Source organism: Rhinoderma darwinii, chromosome 7 (assembly GCF_050947455.1).
Source record: "Rhinoderma darwinii isolate aRhiDar2 chromosome 7, aRhiDar2.hap1, whole genome shotgun sequence".
Classification (NCBI taxonomy): Eukaryota; Metazoa; Chordata; class Amphibia; order Anura; family Rhinodermatidae; genus Rhinoderma; species Rhinoderma darwinii.
In genome coordinates, this window is record NC_134693.1 from 66,571,146 (window position 1) to 66,588,896 (window position 17,751).

General features: G+C 45.6%; 1 protein-coding gene across 3 annotated transcripts in view; it reads right to left on the reverse strand.

The window, feature by feature from the left end:
* SCYL3 (SCY1 like pseudokinase 3) overlaps nt 1-10,050 on the reverse strand; it is a 55,497-nt gene extending 45,447 nt beyond the window's left edge. For 2 of the 3 annotated variants that reach the window (XM_075833494.1, XM_075833493.1), the window contains exons 1-2: nt 9,430-10,049; nt 6,326-6,511 (exon numbers count right to left, since the gene is read on the reverse strand). In XM_075833494.1, coding sequence (XP_075689609.1) covers nt 6,326-6,511; nt 9,430-9,594 — 351 coding nt within the window. In that variant the 5' untranslated portion in view covers nt 9,595-10,049. Of the gene's footprint in view, nt 1-6,325; nt 6,512-9,429 lie in introns of all 3 variants that reach the window. The other variant, XM_075833495.1, reaches the window with a different exon arrangement.
* Nucleotides 10,051-17,751: the final 7,701 nt, after the last annotated feature.

Sequence of the window (17,751 nt, forward strand, 5' to 3'; positions counted from 1 at the left end):
GCATGGAATATAAAATTACTACCAGAATATAAAAAAAGAAAAGACAACTTATTTAAAAAAAATAAATAAGAGAAAAGCATATAGGGGTTGCCGCACACACAGAATACATCAATATACAGCAATTTACATATAGGGTAACCTTTAACTCCACTTAAACGCTGCTCTCAAAACTATCTAATCAAGAGCATTGCTACTGTAACGTTAGGTTATGATGTGCCACAAAAGTCTACCATTTTGGAAATATAGTTAAGACTTAATTAGGAATATTTTAATAAGACCTAGTTCACATCTTGGTATTGCACTACGTTTGACGTATACCCCGAGAAAAGCTCCCAACATATACCGTATTTTTCGGACTATAAGACGCAGTTTTTAGCAAGAATAAATCTTGCTAAAAAGTCCCTAGGTCTTATAGTTGGAAGTCAAGTGAGTCGCCAGTCAAGGGGCCCAGCGCTGCCGGGTCCCTTGTCTGCAGACTCCGGGACTTTTTATCAAGATTTATTCTTGCTAAAAACTGCGTCTTATAGTGCAGCGCCAGGCCCCCTGACCGCTTCTTACTTAACCGCTTCCCGGCCCATGATGTGCCAGCACATCATGGAACGGGGAGGAGATGAGGTGTTTTACAGCTGACATGCTGCTCTAACTGCCAGGAACAGCGATGGCGCGGTTCCTGGCCGTTTAAGTAGTTAAATGCCGCGATCAATAATGACCCCGCAGCATTTATAGGGGTCTTCTCAAAAATGTCAGATAGATGCGGGTCCCACCTCTGGGACCCGCACCTATCTCTAGAACGGGGCCACCTAACCCCGTTCTAGCTTACTCGCTCCGCTGTCTCCAGGCCACTTCCTGGTTAGGTGGTCGGGAGTTACAGAAACAGCCGAGTGCTCGCTGAGCTACGCTGTTTCCGTAACTCCCATAGAAATGACTGGGAGTTAAGTTAACAGCGTAGCACCACGAGCTACGCTGTTTCTGGAACTCAGTAGCTCCGAAAACAGCATACATGGTCGAGTTACGGAAACAGCGTAACTCGCTGAGCTACGCTGTTTCCGTAACTGCCATACAACTGAATAGCAGTTACGGAAATAGCGTAGCATGCTAGGCTGCTTCTGTAACTGCCATTCACTACTATGGGAGTTACGCTGTTTCCGTAACTCATCCATGTATTGCAGTGTATTGTACCAGCAATCTAATGTCTGCTGATTCAAGTACCCTAGGGGGAACTAATAAAATGTGTAAAAAAGAAAAAAGTTAGATACATTTTCAGGAGTCTAAAAAAATATTAAAAGTTTAAAAAAAACAAAAAAAAAACACCATTTCCCATTTTTCCCCAAGCACAATGTAAAAAAAAATTAAAAAGAGGAATGAAATAAAAAGTGGTAACAAAATCGTATGTACCAAAGAATGGCTCTCCGAATGTGGTTAAATGGATACGTTATGATGTATTAGTTAAACGAATACCATTGTAGTCTACGGGCGAGAAATTAGGCGTCTGTTTACCATACCACTAAACCAGACCATAATGGTATCTGTTTAATGTATAAGTCATGAAAACATATTAAAAAGCCCATGACGTGTTAAACTTATGCCTGTGACATATACCGTACAGTGGCATACGTCACCTATAAGCCCCAATGGCAAAAAAAAAAAAACAACAAAACACTATGTTATATTTTTTTATTTTCAAATTCACCCTCCATGCCAGCACATCAGAAGTTGAATCTCCACCTATGGCTATGGGTTTATCTTCCCTATACATATTGTGGGTCTTAAACTCCCTTCTTGTAATATGTTACACTGCCAGACACTCCCATATGGACACTCCGAGAACTATCTTCTAAATCTAAAAGGGAGAGTCAGTATTGGAAATGTGCGATATGTTGCAAGAAGTGATCATCTACTAACGAAAAAACCTGTCAACATTGCACAGTGAAAATTATTAGGGAGGAACATCCCTCATTAATTGATGAAATTAGAGGTATTGTAAAGCAGGAGGTTCAGACCTCCTTGGCTTCCTTTTCCCAAACCTTTGTGCCCTCTGTATCATCACCTGCACCTAAAAGAGGAAACTGCTGTAGAAATGGAGTCAGATGACAGCGACTCAAATTCCTTCTATATTAGAAGATTACTTCTAAGAAGGAGAATTGTCAACCCGCCGGTTTGAGGAGGTTCAAAAATATTTTTAGTCTGAATTTACTGACTAATTAATATCTGCTGTTAGAGCCACGATGAACATAGAAGTGATTCAGGAATCACGTTCTATACATGACAAAATGTTTGCAGGGCCTAAAAGGCGACTAGATTTTCCCCATTTATAAAAACCTAAAAGCTGATTACAGTACAGGACAGTAGTTCCACGGAGAGGCAGGGACTCCTAGCGTCGTACATAAGTATGCTGCTAGGAGCCCGGCTCCCTGCACTGTGTTCGGTCCGGGACTTGCGGCCGAAATACGTCCGTCATTTACGGACGTAATGGCCTCGTGTGAATCCAGCCTAAACCTCAAGAAATTCCATCTGTCTCCTTCTCACAGAAGAATATTTCTAGGGTTTCTCCTGGATTCACATCAGCCAATGTCATTTCTCCCTCCAGAGAAGAAATCTATGCTAATCAAAAAGATATCCTTGTTTCAGAAGAAAATCAAGGATATCTATAAGACAAGCGCTGTCTATAGTGGGGTCCATGACCTCATGCATTCAGGCAATCCCATGGGCGCAAGCTCACTCAAGGACGTTGCAGGCGTTAATTCCTTTCAGAATGGGACAGATCCCACTTATCTTTAGACAAGAAAATCAGATTGCCCATAGGAGTGAACCATTCACGAAATTGGTGGACACGCCGAGGAAATTTAAATCAGGGGGTAGCCTGGCATCCTTCCCCTGTGATTGCCATCACCACAGACACCAGCAAAAGAGGCTGCGGAGCAGTGGTCTCCCACTCATTTCAGGGAGTCCGGCCTCAAAACCTGAGACATCACTCATCCAACTTTCTGGAACTCCGAGCAGTCCTGGAAGTATTGAGAGTAACATCTTACAAGCGGCTCAAATATAAATATTTATTCCGACAACATAACTACAGTGGCCTACTTGAATCATCAAGGAGGAACAAGGAGGAAAAATCTCCATTCTATCAGCCCAGATCTTCAACGGGGTTGAACAACATATAAAATCCATCTCTGCCCTCCACCTAAAAGGGTCTCTAAACGAACAGGCAGACTTTCTCAGTTGGAAGGATCTCAGTCCACAAGAATGGTGCCTAAAGAAAGAGATATTCCATCACATCACACAGTTGTGGGTCAGTCCAGAAATAGATCTATTTGCCAGTCAACAAAACTCCAAAGTGGAAAAATGTTTTTCACTAAATCCAAGAGATTTCAGTTTAGGAGTAGACGCCCCGGCTCACAATTGGCATTTCTCCCTAGCCTATGCCTTTCCCCCCATAGCTCTTCTTCCTAAAGTCCTTCAGAAGATCCACAGAGAAAAGCTCACGGTAATCCTAGCAGCTCCTCTATGGCCCAAGAGAGCTTGGTATGGCCTACTCCACAGCCGAACGATAGCAGAACCCTTGATCCTGCCATCATTCCCGGCCCTTCTGTACAAAGGGCCTATCTATCACGAGAACCCTCAAATTCCAGCTAGCAGCCTGGCGTCTCAGAGCAGTCTAAAAACCTAGAGGTCTATCCGAAGGAGCGGTTAAAACTCTGACAGGCAGAAAAAATGTCACCAACGCTATATATAATAAGGTATGGAAAGAAGTCCTGTCTTGGTGCAAGGATGATATCCCCAACATATGCCATCCTAATATAGCTCAGATCTTAGAATTTTTACTGGCTGGTCTAAGGAAAGGGCCAAGACCAGCTACATTGAAAGTCCAGATTTCTGCACTTAGTTCATATTGTGACCAAGATTTAGCAAATCATCGTTGAATCAAAAGATTATTTTCTGAGGCCAATAGGTTATCCCTTAGTAAACAGTCTTACCTTCCCCCGTGGGATCTAAATATTTTCTTAAAAGTTCTAACATCCTTCCAAGAACCCGGGAACAAAGAGGAAGAGAGTTTCCATACACTAGATGTTAGGAGAACCATACTTACCTACTTGGCAGCTACAAAAGACTGGAGGATAGACCACAACTTATTTACCCAGCCTTTTGGAGCAAATAAGGGGAAGAAGGCCTCAAAAAGGACTCTTTCCAATTGGATAAAGAAAGCCATATGTGAGGCTTACCTAAATAAAAATGTATCCCCTACAGATAAATTAAAAGCTCATTCAACTAGAGCCAAGTCAACATCTTGGGCTGAAAAATGTAACACCTCAACAGAACTGATTTGTACTCTCCGATGTGCGGTCATGGAGGGTGTATTTGAGAAAATAGAATTAGTACTTACCGGTAATTTGGCTTCTATTAAACCCTCCATGACAGCACCGTTATTACCCTCCCAATGTGTATATGTACTTCACCAATATGTTTATGGAGTGATAGATATGTTGGATACTATGCCATTCGGTTATTTCATATACACTGAGGTGGGGAGGGGCTATTTAACCTTTTGTGTGTTGCTGTCCCTATTAGGGGTGGAGATTCAACCTCCGATGTGCTGTCATGGAGAGTTTAATAGAAACCGAATTACTGGTAAGTACTAATTCTATTTTTTTACCGGATACCATTGTATGGAATAACGTAGTCAACTACGCAATTCCATACCTTGAAACAAAGGCATACTGACGTATACCAGCCCGACGTAGGCCAAAGGGACACTTTTTTTGGTCTCCATAAGGGCCAATGCAGCCCTGTGGACTAGGGCTGGTCAATTAATCCAAAAATAACCGAAACCAAAATCCAGCGCAGTTAACCGACATCATCTTGCGCATTTCATTTTGTTCGGTTATTACATTCAGCCCAGGCACTGCCGTCAGTAACTGTATGCTATCCAATTAGAATTGCTGATATGTGATTAACATATTAGCGATTCTGATTGGATACCATACAGTTAATGACGTTTGGGGCAGCCAATGGCAGAGCAGGCTTAAAGTGTAGCTAAACGTTTGACAAACGTCTGACATGTCATAGTGACATGTCAGAAGTTTGGATTGGTGGGTGTCCGAGCACCGAGACCCCCACCAATCGTTAAAACGAAGCGGCTGAATCGTTCGTGTGAGCGCTCAGCCGCTTCGTGTCTGTTCGGCTTTTTCCGGAAATAAATGTATTGGTGTACGGACTCAATAGAAAGTCTATGAGCCCGTACTCCGATACATCGGCTTTCCGGAAAAAGCCAAACAGACACGAAGCGGCTGAGCGCTCACACGAGTGCTTCAACTGCTTCGTTCTAGCGATTGGTGGGGGTCTCGGTGCTCAGACCCCCACCAATCCAAACTTCTGACACTTCACTATTACATGTCAGAAGTTTGTCAAACATTTAGCTACACTTTAATGTGACGGCATTAACACTACTCTTACAGAACGCCGAAGGTATGGCTACCTGGGGTGCAGGGATTATCATTTTAGCTAAGTCAGTTACAGCAGCTGCAGGCTGGATGCTAAGGCACATATGCAGGCGCAAGCAGACCCACCAAATCACCCGGTGGGCCCTGCCTGAGCCAAGAGTGGTCCCCCCGCCTCACCCCCCACACCAGATGGTCCCCGTGCTTTCTGCTTTGTTTACAAAACAAAGCAAAAATCATGGAGACCATCCGGGGGGCTGGTATGACGCGGCGACGGCTGTAGAGAGGCAGCTGACATTGCGCACCGAGCACAGACTGACCACCTCTAGTGACAGGAGCTGTATATGAATCAGGCCTGTGATTCCGCTCTCACAAATTGCTACTCTCCAATGTTTGTATACTATTTTTGATGCTGAAAAGAAGCTTGTTAGAAGGTCCTCGAAGAATAAGAACACACTAGACTGGAAGAATCTGACTTTGAGATGCCTCAGCCAAGGGTTAGTGGAATGGTATACTACTGCATATAATATATACCCCCTGAGCCTGCCTGCTGTATACTAATATATATGCATACCCTCTGGCTCTAAACCTTCTGTATACTAGTAGTAGCTATATACAGTAGTATATAGCAGGCTCAGGGGATAAATATTTATTCAATGGCATGGCATGCAAATAGGGGGCGTGACATGCAAAAGGGGGTGTGGTCTAAATAATAGTAATCGAGGTTACATGTGCAATTAATCGTGATTTTGACTTAGGTCATAATTTCCCAGCCCTACTATGGACAGATATAGCGTGTACGCCGGGAGCTTTCTCGCTACACGCGAAACGTAGTACAATCACAAGATGTTAAGAGGGCCTTAAATGTATTTCTAAAAATAAATACTCACCCTTTCATGTAGGAAAACTAGAGCTTGTAGAATATCATAGATGCCAGAGCAGATTTCATCAGCTGAAAGCTTCTGAAGATGCATTTCCAGGGGCTGCACCCGCTCCGTCACAAGGTAGATCCCATCCTCCTCCACCATGCAAGACAAATATCGCAGAAGACACGGGTGACGTAAGGTTTTCAAATGCTTTGAAAAAAATACAAAAGGAGGGGAAAAAAGTCAGACTAATAAGGAAAAATACATATTTTAAAGCATACATTTTCATACTGGAGAACGTGAACATCTATACAACAAACTACTCATCAATTCCACAGATTTTAGAATCGGAATAATGATCTTCTCTTGGACTTGTAAAGGACATTATCCTCAGATTCTGATTTCTTAAGGACGACAAATGTCAGACAGAATGAACGATTCCCTCCCCCACCTGGATTTTCAGCCATTAATTGGTCATCATCTTAAACGCACAGCACTCATCGATGACAAACGGTCAAGAGATTGATCTGTTGTGTTGGATTTATTTTTTAGCCAATAGTCGGCCATTGCATGTAGTTTATCATACATACACTTCAGATCTCACGTGTATGGCCAGACTATTTGGTGGGAATTTCTCAAACAAACAATCTATGTCAGTTTTTGGATATAAAAAAAAAAGTCACAATTTGCGCAAACATTTTTGCGTTTTTTCTCTTTTACACTACACTTTAAAGAAACGTAAAGAAAGCGGGCTTGGCTAGAGGAGGAGACGCCACTCGCTGCTGGAAATCTACACCAACCCATAGCTCCCGTAAATTTCACTTGGACAGAGTGCGCCTAATAATTTTGTCACATTTTACTAAAGTGGATTTCAGACTTAGGGCTTGTTCACACACAAAGGAATTGCTGCAGCAAAAATGCACCATTTCCTGCGGTTTTTACGGCAGAAAATGGTGCGTAAGTTGCTGCGTTTTTCCCAATGTTAGGAGATGGTGACGTCTCCTCTGAAAAATGCAGCAATTCTGCCCACTTTTCCGCAGCAGGGAAAAACGCACCGCAAGTCAATTTCGGCTTGGAAATTGAACGCATCGTGTGGATGAGATTTGTTAAATCTCATCCACATGCGGCTACTGTAATTCTGGCCCAAAAAAAATGGGGCAAAAGAAATGCCAGTCTTAGTAAATGTTTCCCCTTGCCTAAATACGAAGTAGACGATTATTTTTTTTCCATGAAGAAAACTCTGTTGGGGGTCGGTCCATGTTTAGGTTCCGGGCAGAACACAGGGAATAGACCATGGACTCTTGACCCCCGAGCCTAGCTATAAAATACACAGAATCCTTCATGAGGATATTTAGAATACCCAATTGTAATAAAGAGCCGCCGCTTGTTATACATTGTTCCGTTAGACACCAGTTCTAAAGCTTTACTAGTAATAAAATGTCTCCATCATCCCTGCTAAACAACAAGCCCTATGACGGATCCCTGGAGTATAAATTTTGCTCCACTTTTCCTTTGAGAAAATAAACGATGTCAATAGTCTTTAGATGGCAGGGACTAGCGGGAAGCACAGCAAGACATCTTGTTCAATGTGCAAGAAAGGATTCCGTGCTCGTCATCGGCGAGTATTACCCCGGCAGCAGCTTACATTTCTCCTGGTCAAAGAGGCACGTTCCTTCACACTGGTGCCGACGTCAGGCCCCATGCAGACGGCCGTGCCCGTAATCACAGCCCACGATTGCGGGCACGGCCGGCCGTCTGCATTTTCGGGCCGTGCTCTCATACAAAGTATAGGAGCACGGCCCGTAAAATACGAAAAATAGGACATGCTCCATAATTCCCGGCACGGTTCGATGGCACGGACACCCATCCGTAGCGCTACAGAAAGGTGTCCGCGGGCAATAGAACCGAATCGGTCCACAGTCCGCGGTTTTACGGTCGTGTGCATGGGGCCTTAGACGGTAGGGACACTTCCTACTGACGAGGATGATGGGAAGCCCTATAGTAAATGTATACATTTCCAAGATGAATATTAAAGGAACATTACATAGCAGAATTGGTACTTTATGGGGAATACAAGTATTTACTTGTGCTCATGAAAATCTCTGGTTCAAAACTAAACATTAAAAGGGGCTGTCCGGATGTTTTTTATGGATAGCCTGTCCGGTTAGGATAGGTCATCAATATCAGATGGGTGGGGGTCCGACTCCCAGCACCCCGGATCAGCTAACTGAAGGGCCTTTTCGGTGTTTACCCGGCACAGCGCCATACACGTTGGTAGTGGCTGTGCCTGGAATTGCATCATCATCTCACATCGCTCATTAAGGGCTCATTCAAACCAGCGTATATGTAGTTCGTGTGACGGCCATTAAAACAATGGCCATCACACGGACTCATGTACTTTAATGGGGCATTCACATGAACATGGTTTCAACGGAGCGTGTGAAGTGTCTGTGAAATAATAGGACATACCCTATTTTTTTTGCGCTTGACGCATCCCACTATAGACTCTAGTTTATGGGGAGGCGTGAGAACGCGTCCCGCACAGGTGCACCTCGGACATGAAATACTGCAGTTTTTCACGTCCGAGGTTGGCTACGTTGGTCTGAATGTTGCCTTACATTGATGGGCATCTTATTTTCAGCGGTTCTCAGGCGCACATGGTTGCCCCCCATTAGCTCAGCATATTGTAATACGTAAAGATCTTGTAATATCGTTTAGAAAAGCTTCTCCAATACTTTCAACTGGTTTCAGTACAGGAGATGTCGTGACTTCCATCCTGGCACCCTAATAACACCAGGTGCCCCCTTATTTTACTATTTCATGCACTATGCCGGTCTAAGTTTTCCTGGCATTACGGAGGGGCTCCCCCGCGCTTTCACTTATTGGACCTTTAGTCATTTCCATGATATATTCCAAGCAATGAGCCCTTTACATTGCTGATAGTGCGGCTCTCTGGGGCAGATATCGTCCTGCTAGGGGTTCCCTTTTACGGGACAACCACAGGAGGGACTTTATTCAGTAACCTAAAGATAAGTAACATAACCCGAGCTCAGTGCCCGCTGCCACATGACTGTGTACATGTTGTGGGGACACCTGTGACCGGACATAATAGGCAAGCACATCCTCACCTTCGCTGCCTTGTCCACCTTGTCCTGATTGTCCGGCTGATACACGAACACAGAGGCCGGGCGTCCCTCCTGCAATTGAGCTGGGTAAATCGTGAGCCCGGAAGGATGTGTCCATGGCGGGTCCTGCAGAGTAAATCCTCTCATGGAGCTGCTCTCAGAGCCCATAATCCTGCAGCGGTACGCAGGAAAGGCTTCCCTCAGCCCTGCCAGCGGGCACCCCTTATGTGGCTCTCCGGTACACTGACAAGGATGACTTAACCGTGACTAGAAGCTCCGTTACTACTGCCACACGGAATGCTTGTCATAGCGTCATGGAGCGGGAGACATCGGACGCAGCTCGGAAGGAAGCTGCCCAGGATACCGCCGCGTCTGTCACTGCCACCTGTCTAGCACCGAGAGGAGAGAGCGCTGCCTGACAACACACCCGGACGTGCAGCTTGTCGGCCCTGTTCCTCCTAACCCGGAAAAGACTGTTGTCTCTACAGCCCAATAGCAGCCGTGCACACAGCAGTGAAGGCCTGCGGGGCCGGGGAGAGTAATGATTGGCAGTTCATTTAACTGCATCGTCCCCGAGCAGGAATCCACAATTCTAATAGTCAAACCATGCCCCTGTGACAGAGTTACATGCCAGCCGTAATATGGCGGTGCTGCACGTACTCTGGTTACCATCTTGTGGCTGGCACAATGTGACGTATTGGCCTATTAGATCACCTTATTTGGTTTGAAAATCAAAAAATATATATTTTTAAAAGTGTACAGAAAATCAGAATTTTTCTTTCACCCCTTGGCGCTGCAGCCATTTTTCATTTTTTAAATTTTGTTTTTAACCCTCCTCACATTCCAAAAGCCATAACTTTTTATTTTTCCATCTACATAGCTACATGAGGGCTTGTTTTTTAGTGGTGCTGTAATTTACCACATAATGTACTGGGAAACGGGAAAAAAATATTTGTGGGGTGGATTTGGAAAAAAAGGGGTTCCTCCATTGTTTTTTGTTTTTACAGCGTTCACCGTGTGGTAAAAACGACATGTTAACTTGATTCTGCAGGTCAATATGATCATACCGAGAGACATACTAAAAAGAATGAAGAAAAAGAATGAACATTATTACTAATGGGAAGAAAATATAAAAAAGGGCATAATGAATATTTTATGTTTTGTAGACATGGCATGAACAGATTTTCTTTGTAGTTAAAGAGGCTCTGTCACCAGATTTTGCAACCCCTATCTCCTATTGCAGCAGATCGGCGCTGCAATGTAGATAAGAGTAACGTTTTGTTTTTTTTAAAACGAGCATTTTTGGCCAAGTTATGACCATTTTTATATTTATGCAAATGAGGCTTTCTAAAGTACAACTGGGCGTGTTTACAGTAAAAGTACAACTGGGCGTGTATTATGTGTGTACATCGGGGCGTTTTTACTTCTTTTACTAGCTGGGCGTTAGGAATGGGAGTGTATGATGCTGACGAATCAGCATCATCCACTTCTCTTCGTTAACACCCAGCTTCTGGCAGTGCACAGACACACAGCGTGTTCTCGCGAGATCACGCTGTGACGTCACTCACTTCCTGCCCCAGGTCCTGCATCGTGTCGGATGAGCGAGGACACATCGGCACCAGAGGCTACAGTTGATTCTGCAGCAGCATCGGCGTTTGCAGGTAAGTTGATGTAGCTACTTACCTGCAAACGCCGATGCTGTTGCAGAATCAACTGTAGCCTCTGGTGCCGATGTGGCCGACACGATGCAGGACCTGGGGCAGGAAGTGAGTGACGTCACAGCGTGATCTCTCGAACACGCTGTGTGTCTGCACTGCCAGAAGCTGGGTGTTAACGAACAGAAGTGGATGATGCTGATTCGTCAGCATCATACACTCCCATTCCTAACGCCCAGCTAGTAAAAGAAGTAAAAACGCCCCGATGTACACACATAATACACGCCCAGTTGTACTTTTACTGTAAACACGCCCAGTTGTAGTTTAGAAAGCCTCATTTGCATAAATATAAAAATGGTCATAACTTGGCCAAAAATGCTCGTTTAAAAAAAATAAAAATAAAATGTTACTCTTATCTACATTGCAGCGCCGATCTGCTGCAATAGGAGATAGAGGTTGCATAATCTGGTGACAGAGCCTCTTTAATGAGGAAATAAACAAAAATTCCATATAAACAGAAGCCTTTGGAAATCCCTGTGCTTGATAGACCTGGAAAGAACAGGATCTATGTGTAGTTTATAGTAGAATGAACACACATTCCATAGAAACAGATGCGTAATTATTTTCCTGTGCTTGATAGACCTGGAAAGAACAGGATCTATGTGTAGTTTATATTAGAATGAACATATATTCCATAGAAACAGATGCGTAATTATTTTCCTGTGCTTGATAGACCTGGAATGAATAGGATCTATGTGTAGTTTATAGTGAAATGAACACATATTCCATAGAAACAGGTGCGTAATTATTTTCCTGTGCTTGATAGACCTGGAATGAATAGGATCTATGTGTAAAGGATCTGCCAGGCACAGCTTCTGTGTCAACGCCCATAGGTAATCAGTCTGCACCTGCTTCTATGTCTGTGAGACTGACTCCATCTTCCACCACTCAGGATGGCAGGCTTAGGAGTGGGAGAGCCTATCACAGCCTGGCCAGACGGAGCTAGCTCCCGCCCTCTGTCTATTTATACCTGCCTTTCCTGTTCCTTCTTGCTTGTGATTCTTCTCGTTTGGTTTCCTGGCCCTGCTGCAGCTTCTGAACTATTTGACCCTGCTTCATACTGACCCTGGCTTACTGACTACTCTCCTGCTCTGCGTTTGGTACCTCGTACACTCCTGGTTTGACTCGGCTTGTTCACTACTCTCCTGCTCTGCGTTTGGTACCTCGTACACTCCTGGTTTGACTCGGCTCGTTCGCCACTCTTGTTGCTCACGGTGTTTTGCTGTGGCAATTGCCCCATTTCCCTTAGCTTTGTGTACCCTTGTCTGTTTGTCTGTCGTGCACTTACTGAGCGTAGGGACCGTCGCCCAGTTGTACCCCGTCGCCTAGGGCGGGTCGTTGCAAGTAGGTAGGGACTGAGTGGCGGGTACATTAGGGCTCACTTGTCTGTTTCCCTACCCCCATCATTACATAATCACAAGCCCATATACCTAGTCTACCCTGGTCCCTCACACTACTATGGACCCCCTTGAGACCCTGGCTCAGCAAATGCAGGGTCTCTCCCTACAGGTCCAGGCCCTGGCTAAGAGGGTCAACCAGCCTGACGCTACCATGGTAGTGCCCCTCACCTCACCTCTTGAACCCCACCTCAAGTTGCCTGACCGGTTCTCAGGGGACCGGAAGACTTTTCTCTCTTTTCGGGAGAGTTGTAGGCTCTATTTTCGCTTAAAGCCTCACTCCTCAGGTTCTGGGAGCCAGCGGGTGGGTATAATTATGTCCCGGCTCCAGGAAGGGCCCCAAGAATGGGCCTTCTCCTTGGCTCCTGACGCCCCTGAACTTTCCTCCGTTGATCTTTTCTGCTCTTGGACTCATTTATGACGAGACTGACAGGACTGCCTTTGCCGAGAGTCAGCTGGTGACCTTACGTCAGGGTAAGAGACCTGTGGAGGAGTATTGTTCTGACTTTAGGAAGTGGTGCGTAGCTTCTCAGTGGAATGACCCTGCCTTAAGGTGCCAGTTTAGGTTGGGTCTGTCGAACGCCCTGAAAGACCTGCTAGTTAGCTATCCCTCTTCTGACTCCCTAGACCAGGTTATGGCTTTAGCGGTACGACTTGACCGACGTCTCAGGGAACGACAACTTGAACGTTTTTGTGTTTTCCCCTCTGACTCCCCCATGATGCCTCCCGAGGTCCCGTTGCTTCGCTCTTCCACGGAAGACTCGGAGGTACCTATGCAACTCGGGGCCTCCGTGTCCCCCCCGACAACGTAGAGAGTTCCGCAGGAAGAATGGTCTCTGCTTCTATTGTGGGGATGACAAGCATCAAGTGAACACCTGTCCTAGGCGTAAGAAAAGCAGCCGGAAAACTTCCGCGCCTAAGTGATCATCGGGGAGGTCACTTGGGCGCACAGGTATTTCCCGTAAATATGAAACGTAATAAAATCTTGCTTCCCTTTCAGGTCTCTTTTGGTGGTAGGTCTTCTACCGGCAGTGCCTTCGTGGATTCAGGGTCTTCTGCTAATATCATGTCTGTGGAATTTGCTAGGTCTCTAGCTATGCCTTTGATTGATTTGCCTAAACCTGTCCCGGTAGTGGGTATCGACTCCACTCCTCTTGCTAATGGTTATTTTACACAGCATACCCCTGTTTTTGAACTCCTTGTTGGCTCCATGCATTTGGAGCAGTGCTCTGTACTGTTGATGCAGGGATTATCGTCCGATTTGGTTTTAGGCCATCCCTGGTTGCAGTTGCATAATCCCACGTTTGACTGGAATACTGGGGAGCTTACCAAATGGGGTAATGAATGCTTGACGTCATGTTTTTCTGTTAATTCTATTTCTCCCCCTGAGGAGGTGAACACACTACCTGAGTTTGTTCAGGACTTCGCTGATGTTTTCTCTAAGGAGGCCTCCGAAGTGTTACCTCCTCATAGAGAATACGATTGCGCTATCGATTTGGTACCAGGAGCTAAGCTCCCTAAGGGTAGGATATTTAATCTCTCTTGTCCCGAACGTGAAGCCATGAGAGAGTATATCCAGGAATGCCTGGCCAAGGGTTACATTCACCCCTCTACTTCTCCGGTAGGTGCTGGCTTCTTCTTCGTAGGGAAGAAGGATGGTGGTCTTAGGCCATGCATTGACTACCGTAACTTGAATAAGGTCACTGTAAGGAACCAGTATCCCCTTCCTTTTTGATTCCTGATCTCTTTAATCAGGTTCAGGGGGCCCAATGGTTCTCTAAGTTTGATCTACGGGGGGGGGGGCGTATAACCTTATCCGCATCAAAGAGGGGGATGAGTGGAAGACTGCGTTTAACACGCCCGAAGGTCATTTCGAATACCTCGTCATGCCCTTTGGGTTGTGTAATGCTCCCGCGGTCTTCCAGAATTTCATAAATGAGATTTTAAGAGATTACCTGGGGGTATTTCTTGTAGTGTACCTTGATGACATACTTGTGTTTTCCAAGGACTGGTCCTCCCACATTGAGCATGTCAGGAAGGTGCTCCAGGTCCTTCGGGAAAACAAACTGTTTGCGAAGACCGAAAAATGTGTGTTTGGGGTGCAGGAGATACAATTTTTGGGTCAAATCCTCACTCCTCATGAATTCCGCATGGGCCCCGCCAAGGTCCAGGCTGTGGTGGAATGGGTCCAACCTGCCTCCCTGAAGGCGTTACAGTGTTTCTTGGGGTTCGCTAATTATTACAGGAGATTTATTGCTAACTTCTCGGTCATCGCTAAGCCTCTTACGGACCTCACTCGCAAAGGTGTTGATCTCCTCCACTGGCCTCCTGAGGCTGTCCAGGCTTACCAGGTCCCTCACCCATCTCCGTCCCTGTGCCTACTTTTCCAGGAAGTTTTCGCCCACTGAGAGTAACTATGATATTGGCAACCGCGAACTCTTAGCCATTAAATGGGCATTTGAAGAGTGGCGCCACTTCCTGGAGGGGGCTAGGCACCAGGTAACGGTCCTTACCGACCACAAGAATCTGGTTTTCCTAGAATCTGCCCGGAGGCTAAACCCGAGACAAGCTCGATGGGCGTTATTTTTTACCAGATTCAACTTTTTGGTTACCTATAGGGCTGGGTCTAAAAATATTAAGGCTGATGCACTGTCACGTAGCTTCATGGCCAGCCCTCCTTCGGAGGAAGATCCTGCTTGTATTTTGCCTCCTGGTATAATCATTTCCTCTATTGATGCTGATTTAGTCTCTGAAATTGCGGCTGATCAAGGTTCAGCTCCCGGGAACCTTCCTGAGAACAAGCTGTTTGTTCCCCTGCAATTCCGGCTAAGGGTACTTAGGGAAAATCATGACTCCGCACTATCTGGTCATCCAGGCATCCTGGGTACCAAGCACCTCATTGCCAGAAACTATTGGTGGCCTGGGTTGCCTAAAGACGTTAAGGCCTACGTCGCCGCTTGTGAGGTTTGTGCTAGGTCCAAGACTCCCAGGTCCCGACCAGCGGGCTTACTACGTTCTTTGCCCATTCCCCAGAGACTTTGGACCCATATCTCCATGGTTTTTATCACCGATTTGCCTCCATCTCAAGGCAAGTCGGTGGTGTGGGTTGTAGTAGACCGCTTCAGTAAGATGTGCTACTTTGTGCCCCTCAAGAAACTACCCAATGCTAAGACGTTAGCTACCTTGTTTGTCAAACACATCCTGCATCTCCATGGGGTCCCTGTCAATATTGTTTCGGACAGAGGGGTACAATTTGTTTCATTGTTTTGGAGAGCCTTCTGTAAAAAGTTGGAGATTGATCTGTCCTTCTCCTCTGCCTTCCATCCTGAAACTAATGGCCAAACTGAGAGGACTAATCAGTCTCTAGAACAATATTTAAGGTGTTTTATCTCTGACTGTCAATATGATTGGGTCTCATTCATTCCCCTCGCCGAATTTTCCCTTAATAACCGGGTCAGTAACTCATCAGGGGTCTCCCCCTTTTTCTGTAATTTTGGGTTTAATCCACGGTTCTCCTCCGTTTCATCTGGTAGTTCCAACAATCCCGAGGTAGAGGTCGTTCATCGGGAACTGTGCACAGTCTGGACCCAGGTTCAGAAGAACCTAGAGGCGTCCCAGAGCATACAAAAAACTCAGGCAGATAGAAGACGTTCTGCTAACCCTTTGTTTATGGTCGGGGATCTGGTGTGGCTATCGTCTAAGAACTTTCGCCTTAAGGTCCCGTCCAAGAAGTTTGCTCCCCGGTTTATAGGGCCGTACAAGGTCATTGAAGTCCTCAATCCTGTCTCCTTCCGACTGGAGTTGCCCCCATCTTTTCGAGTACACGACGTGTTTCATGCCTCCCTCCTTAAACGCTGCTCCCCATCCTTGGCTCCCTCGAGGAAACCTCCTGTCCCCGTTCTCACCCCTGAAGGGGTGGAATTCGAGGTGGCCAAGATTGTGGACAGCAAGATGGTCCAAGGCTCCCTCCAGTACCTGGTCCATTGGAGAGGATACGGGCCTGAGGAGAGGACTTGGGTACCCGCCCGGGATGTTCACGCTGGGGAATTGGTCAGGAGGTTCCACCTTAGTTTCCCCAATAAACCAGGTCCACCTAGAAAGGGTCCGTTGGCCCCTCATAAAAAGGGGGGGTACTGTAAAGGATCTGCCAGGCACAGCTTCTGTGTCAACGCCCATAGGTAATCAGTCTGCACCTGCTTCTATGTCTGTGAGACTGACTCCATCTTCCACCACTCAGGATGGCAGGCTTAGGAGTGGGAGAGCCTATCACAGCCTGGCCAGACGGAGCTAGCTCCCGCCCTCTGTCTATTTATACCTGCCTTTCCTGTTCCTCCTTGCTTGTGATTCTTCTCGTTTGGTTTCCTGGCCCTGCTGCAGCTTCTGAACTATTTGACCCTGCTTCATACTGACCCTGGCTTACTGACTACTCTCCTGCTCTGCGTTTGGTACCTCTTACACTCCTGGTTTGACTCGGCTTGTTCACTACTCTCCTGCTCTGCGTTTGGTACCTCGTACACTCCTGATTTGACTCGGTAGGTAGGGACTGAGTGGCGGGTAGATTATGGCTCACTTGTCTGTTTCCCTACCCCCATCATTACAAAGTAATACCACACAAAATAGTTACTAGTTAACATTTCCCAAATGTCTATTTTATGTTGGCATCGTTTTTTGAACATTCATTTATTTTTCCAGGACGTTACAAGGCTTAGAACTTTAGCAGCAATTTCTCACATTTTCAAGAAAATTTCAAAAGGCTATTTTTTTCAGGGACCCGTTCAGTTCTGAAGTGGCTTTGATGGCCTTATATATTAGAAACCCCCATAAAACTCCCCATTTTAAAAACTACACCCCTCAAATTATTCGGAACAGCATTTAGAAAGTTTCTTAACCCTTTTGGTGTTTCACAGGAATTAAAGCAGAGTGGAGGTGAAATGTACAAATTTAATTTTTTTTTGCAGAAAATCTGTTTTAGTTCATTTTTTCCTGTAACACAGAAGACTTTAACAGAGAAACGCAACTTGATATTTATTGCCCAGATTCTGTAGTTTTTAGAAATAACCCACATGTGGCCCTAGTGTGCTACTGGACTGAAACACAGGCCTCAGAAGCAAAGGAGCACCTAGTAGATTTTGGGGCCTCTATTTTATTAGAATATATTTTAGGCACCATGTCAGGTTTGAAGAGGATTTGTGGTGCCAAAACAGTGGAACCCT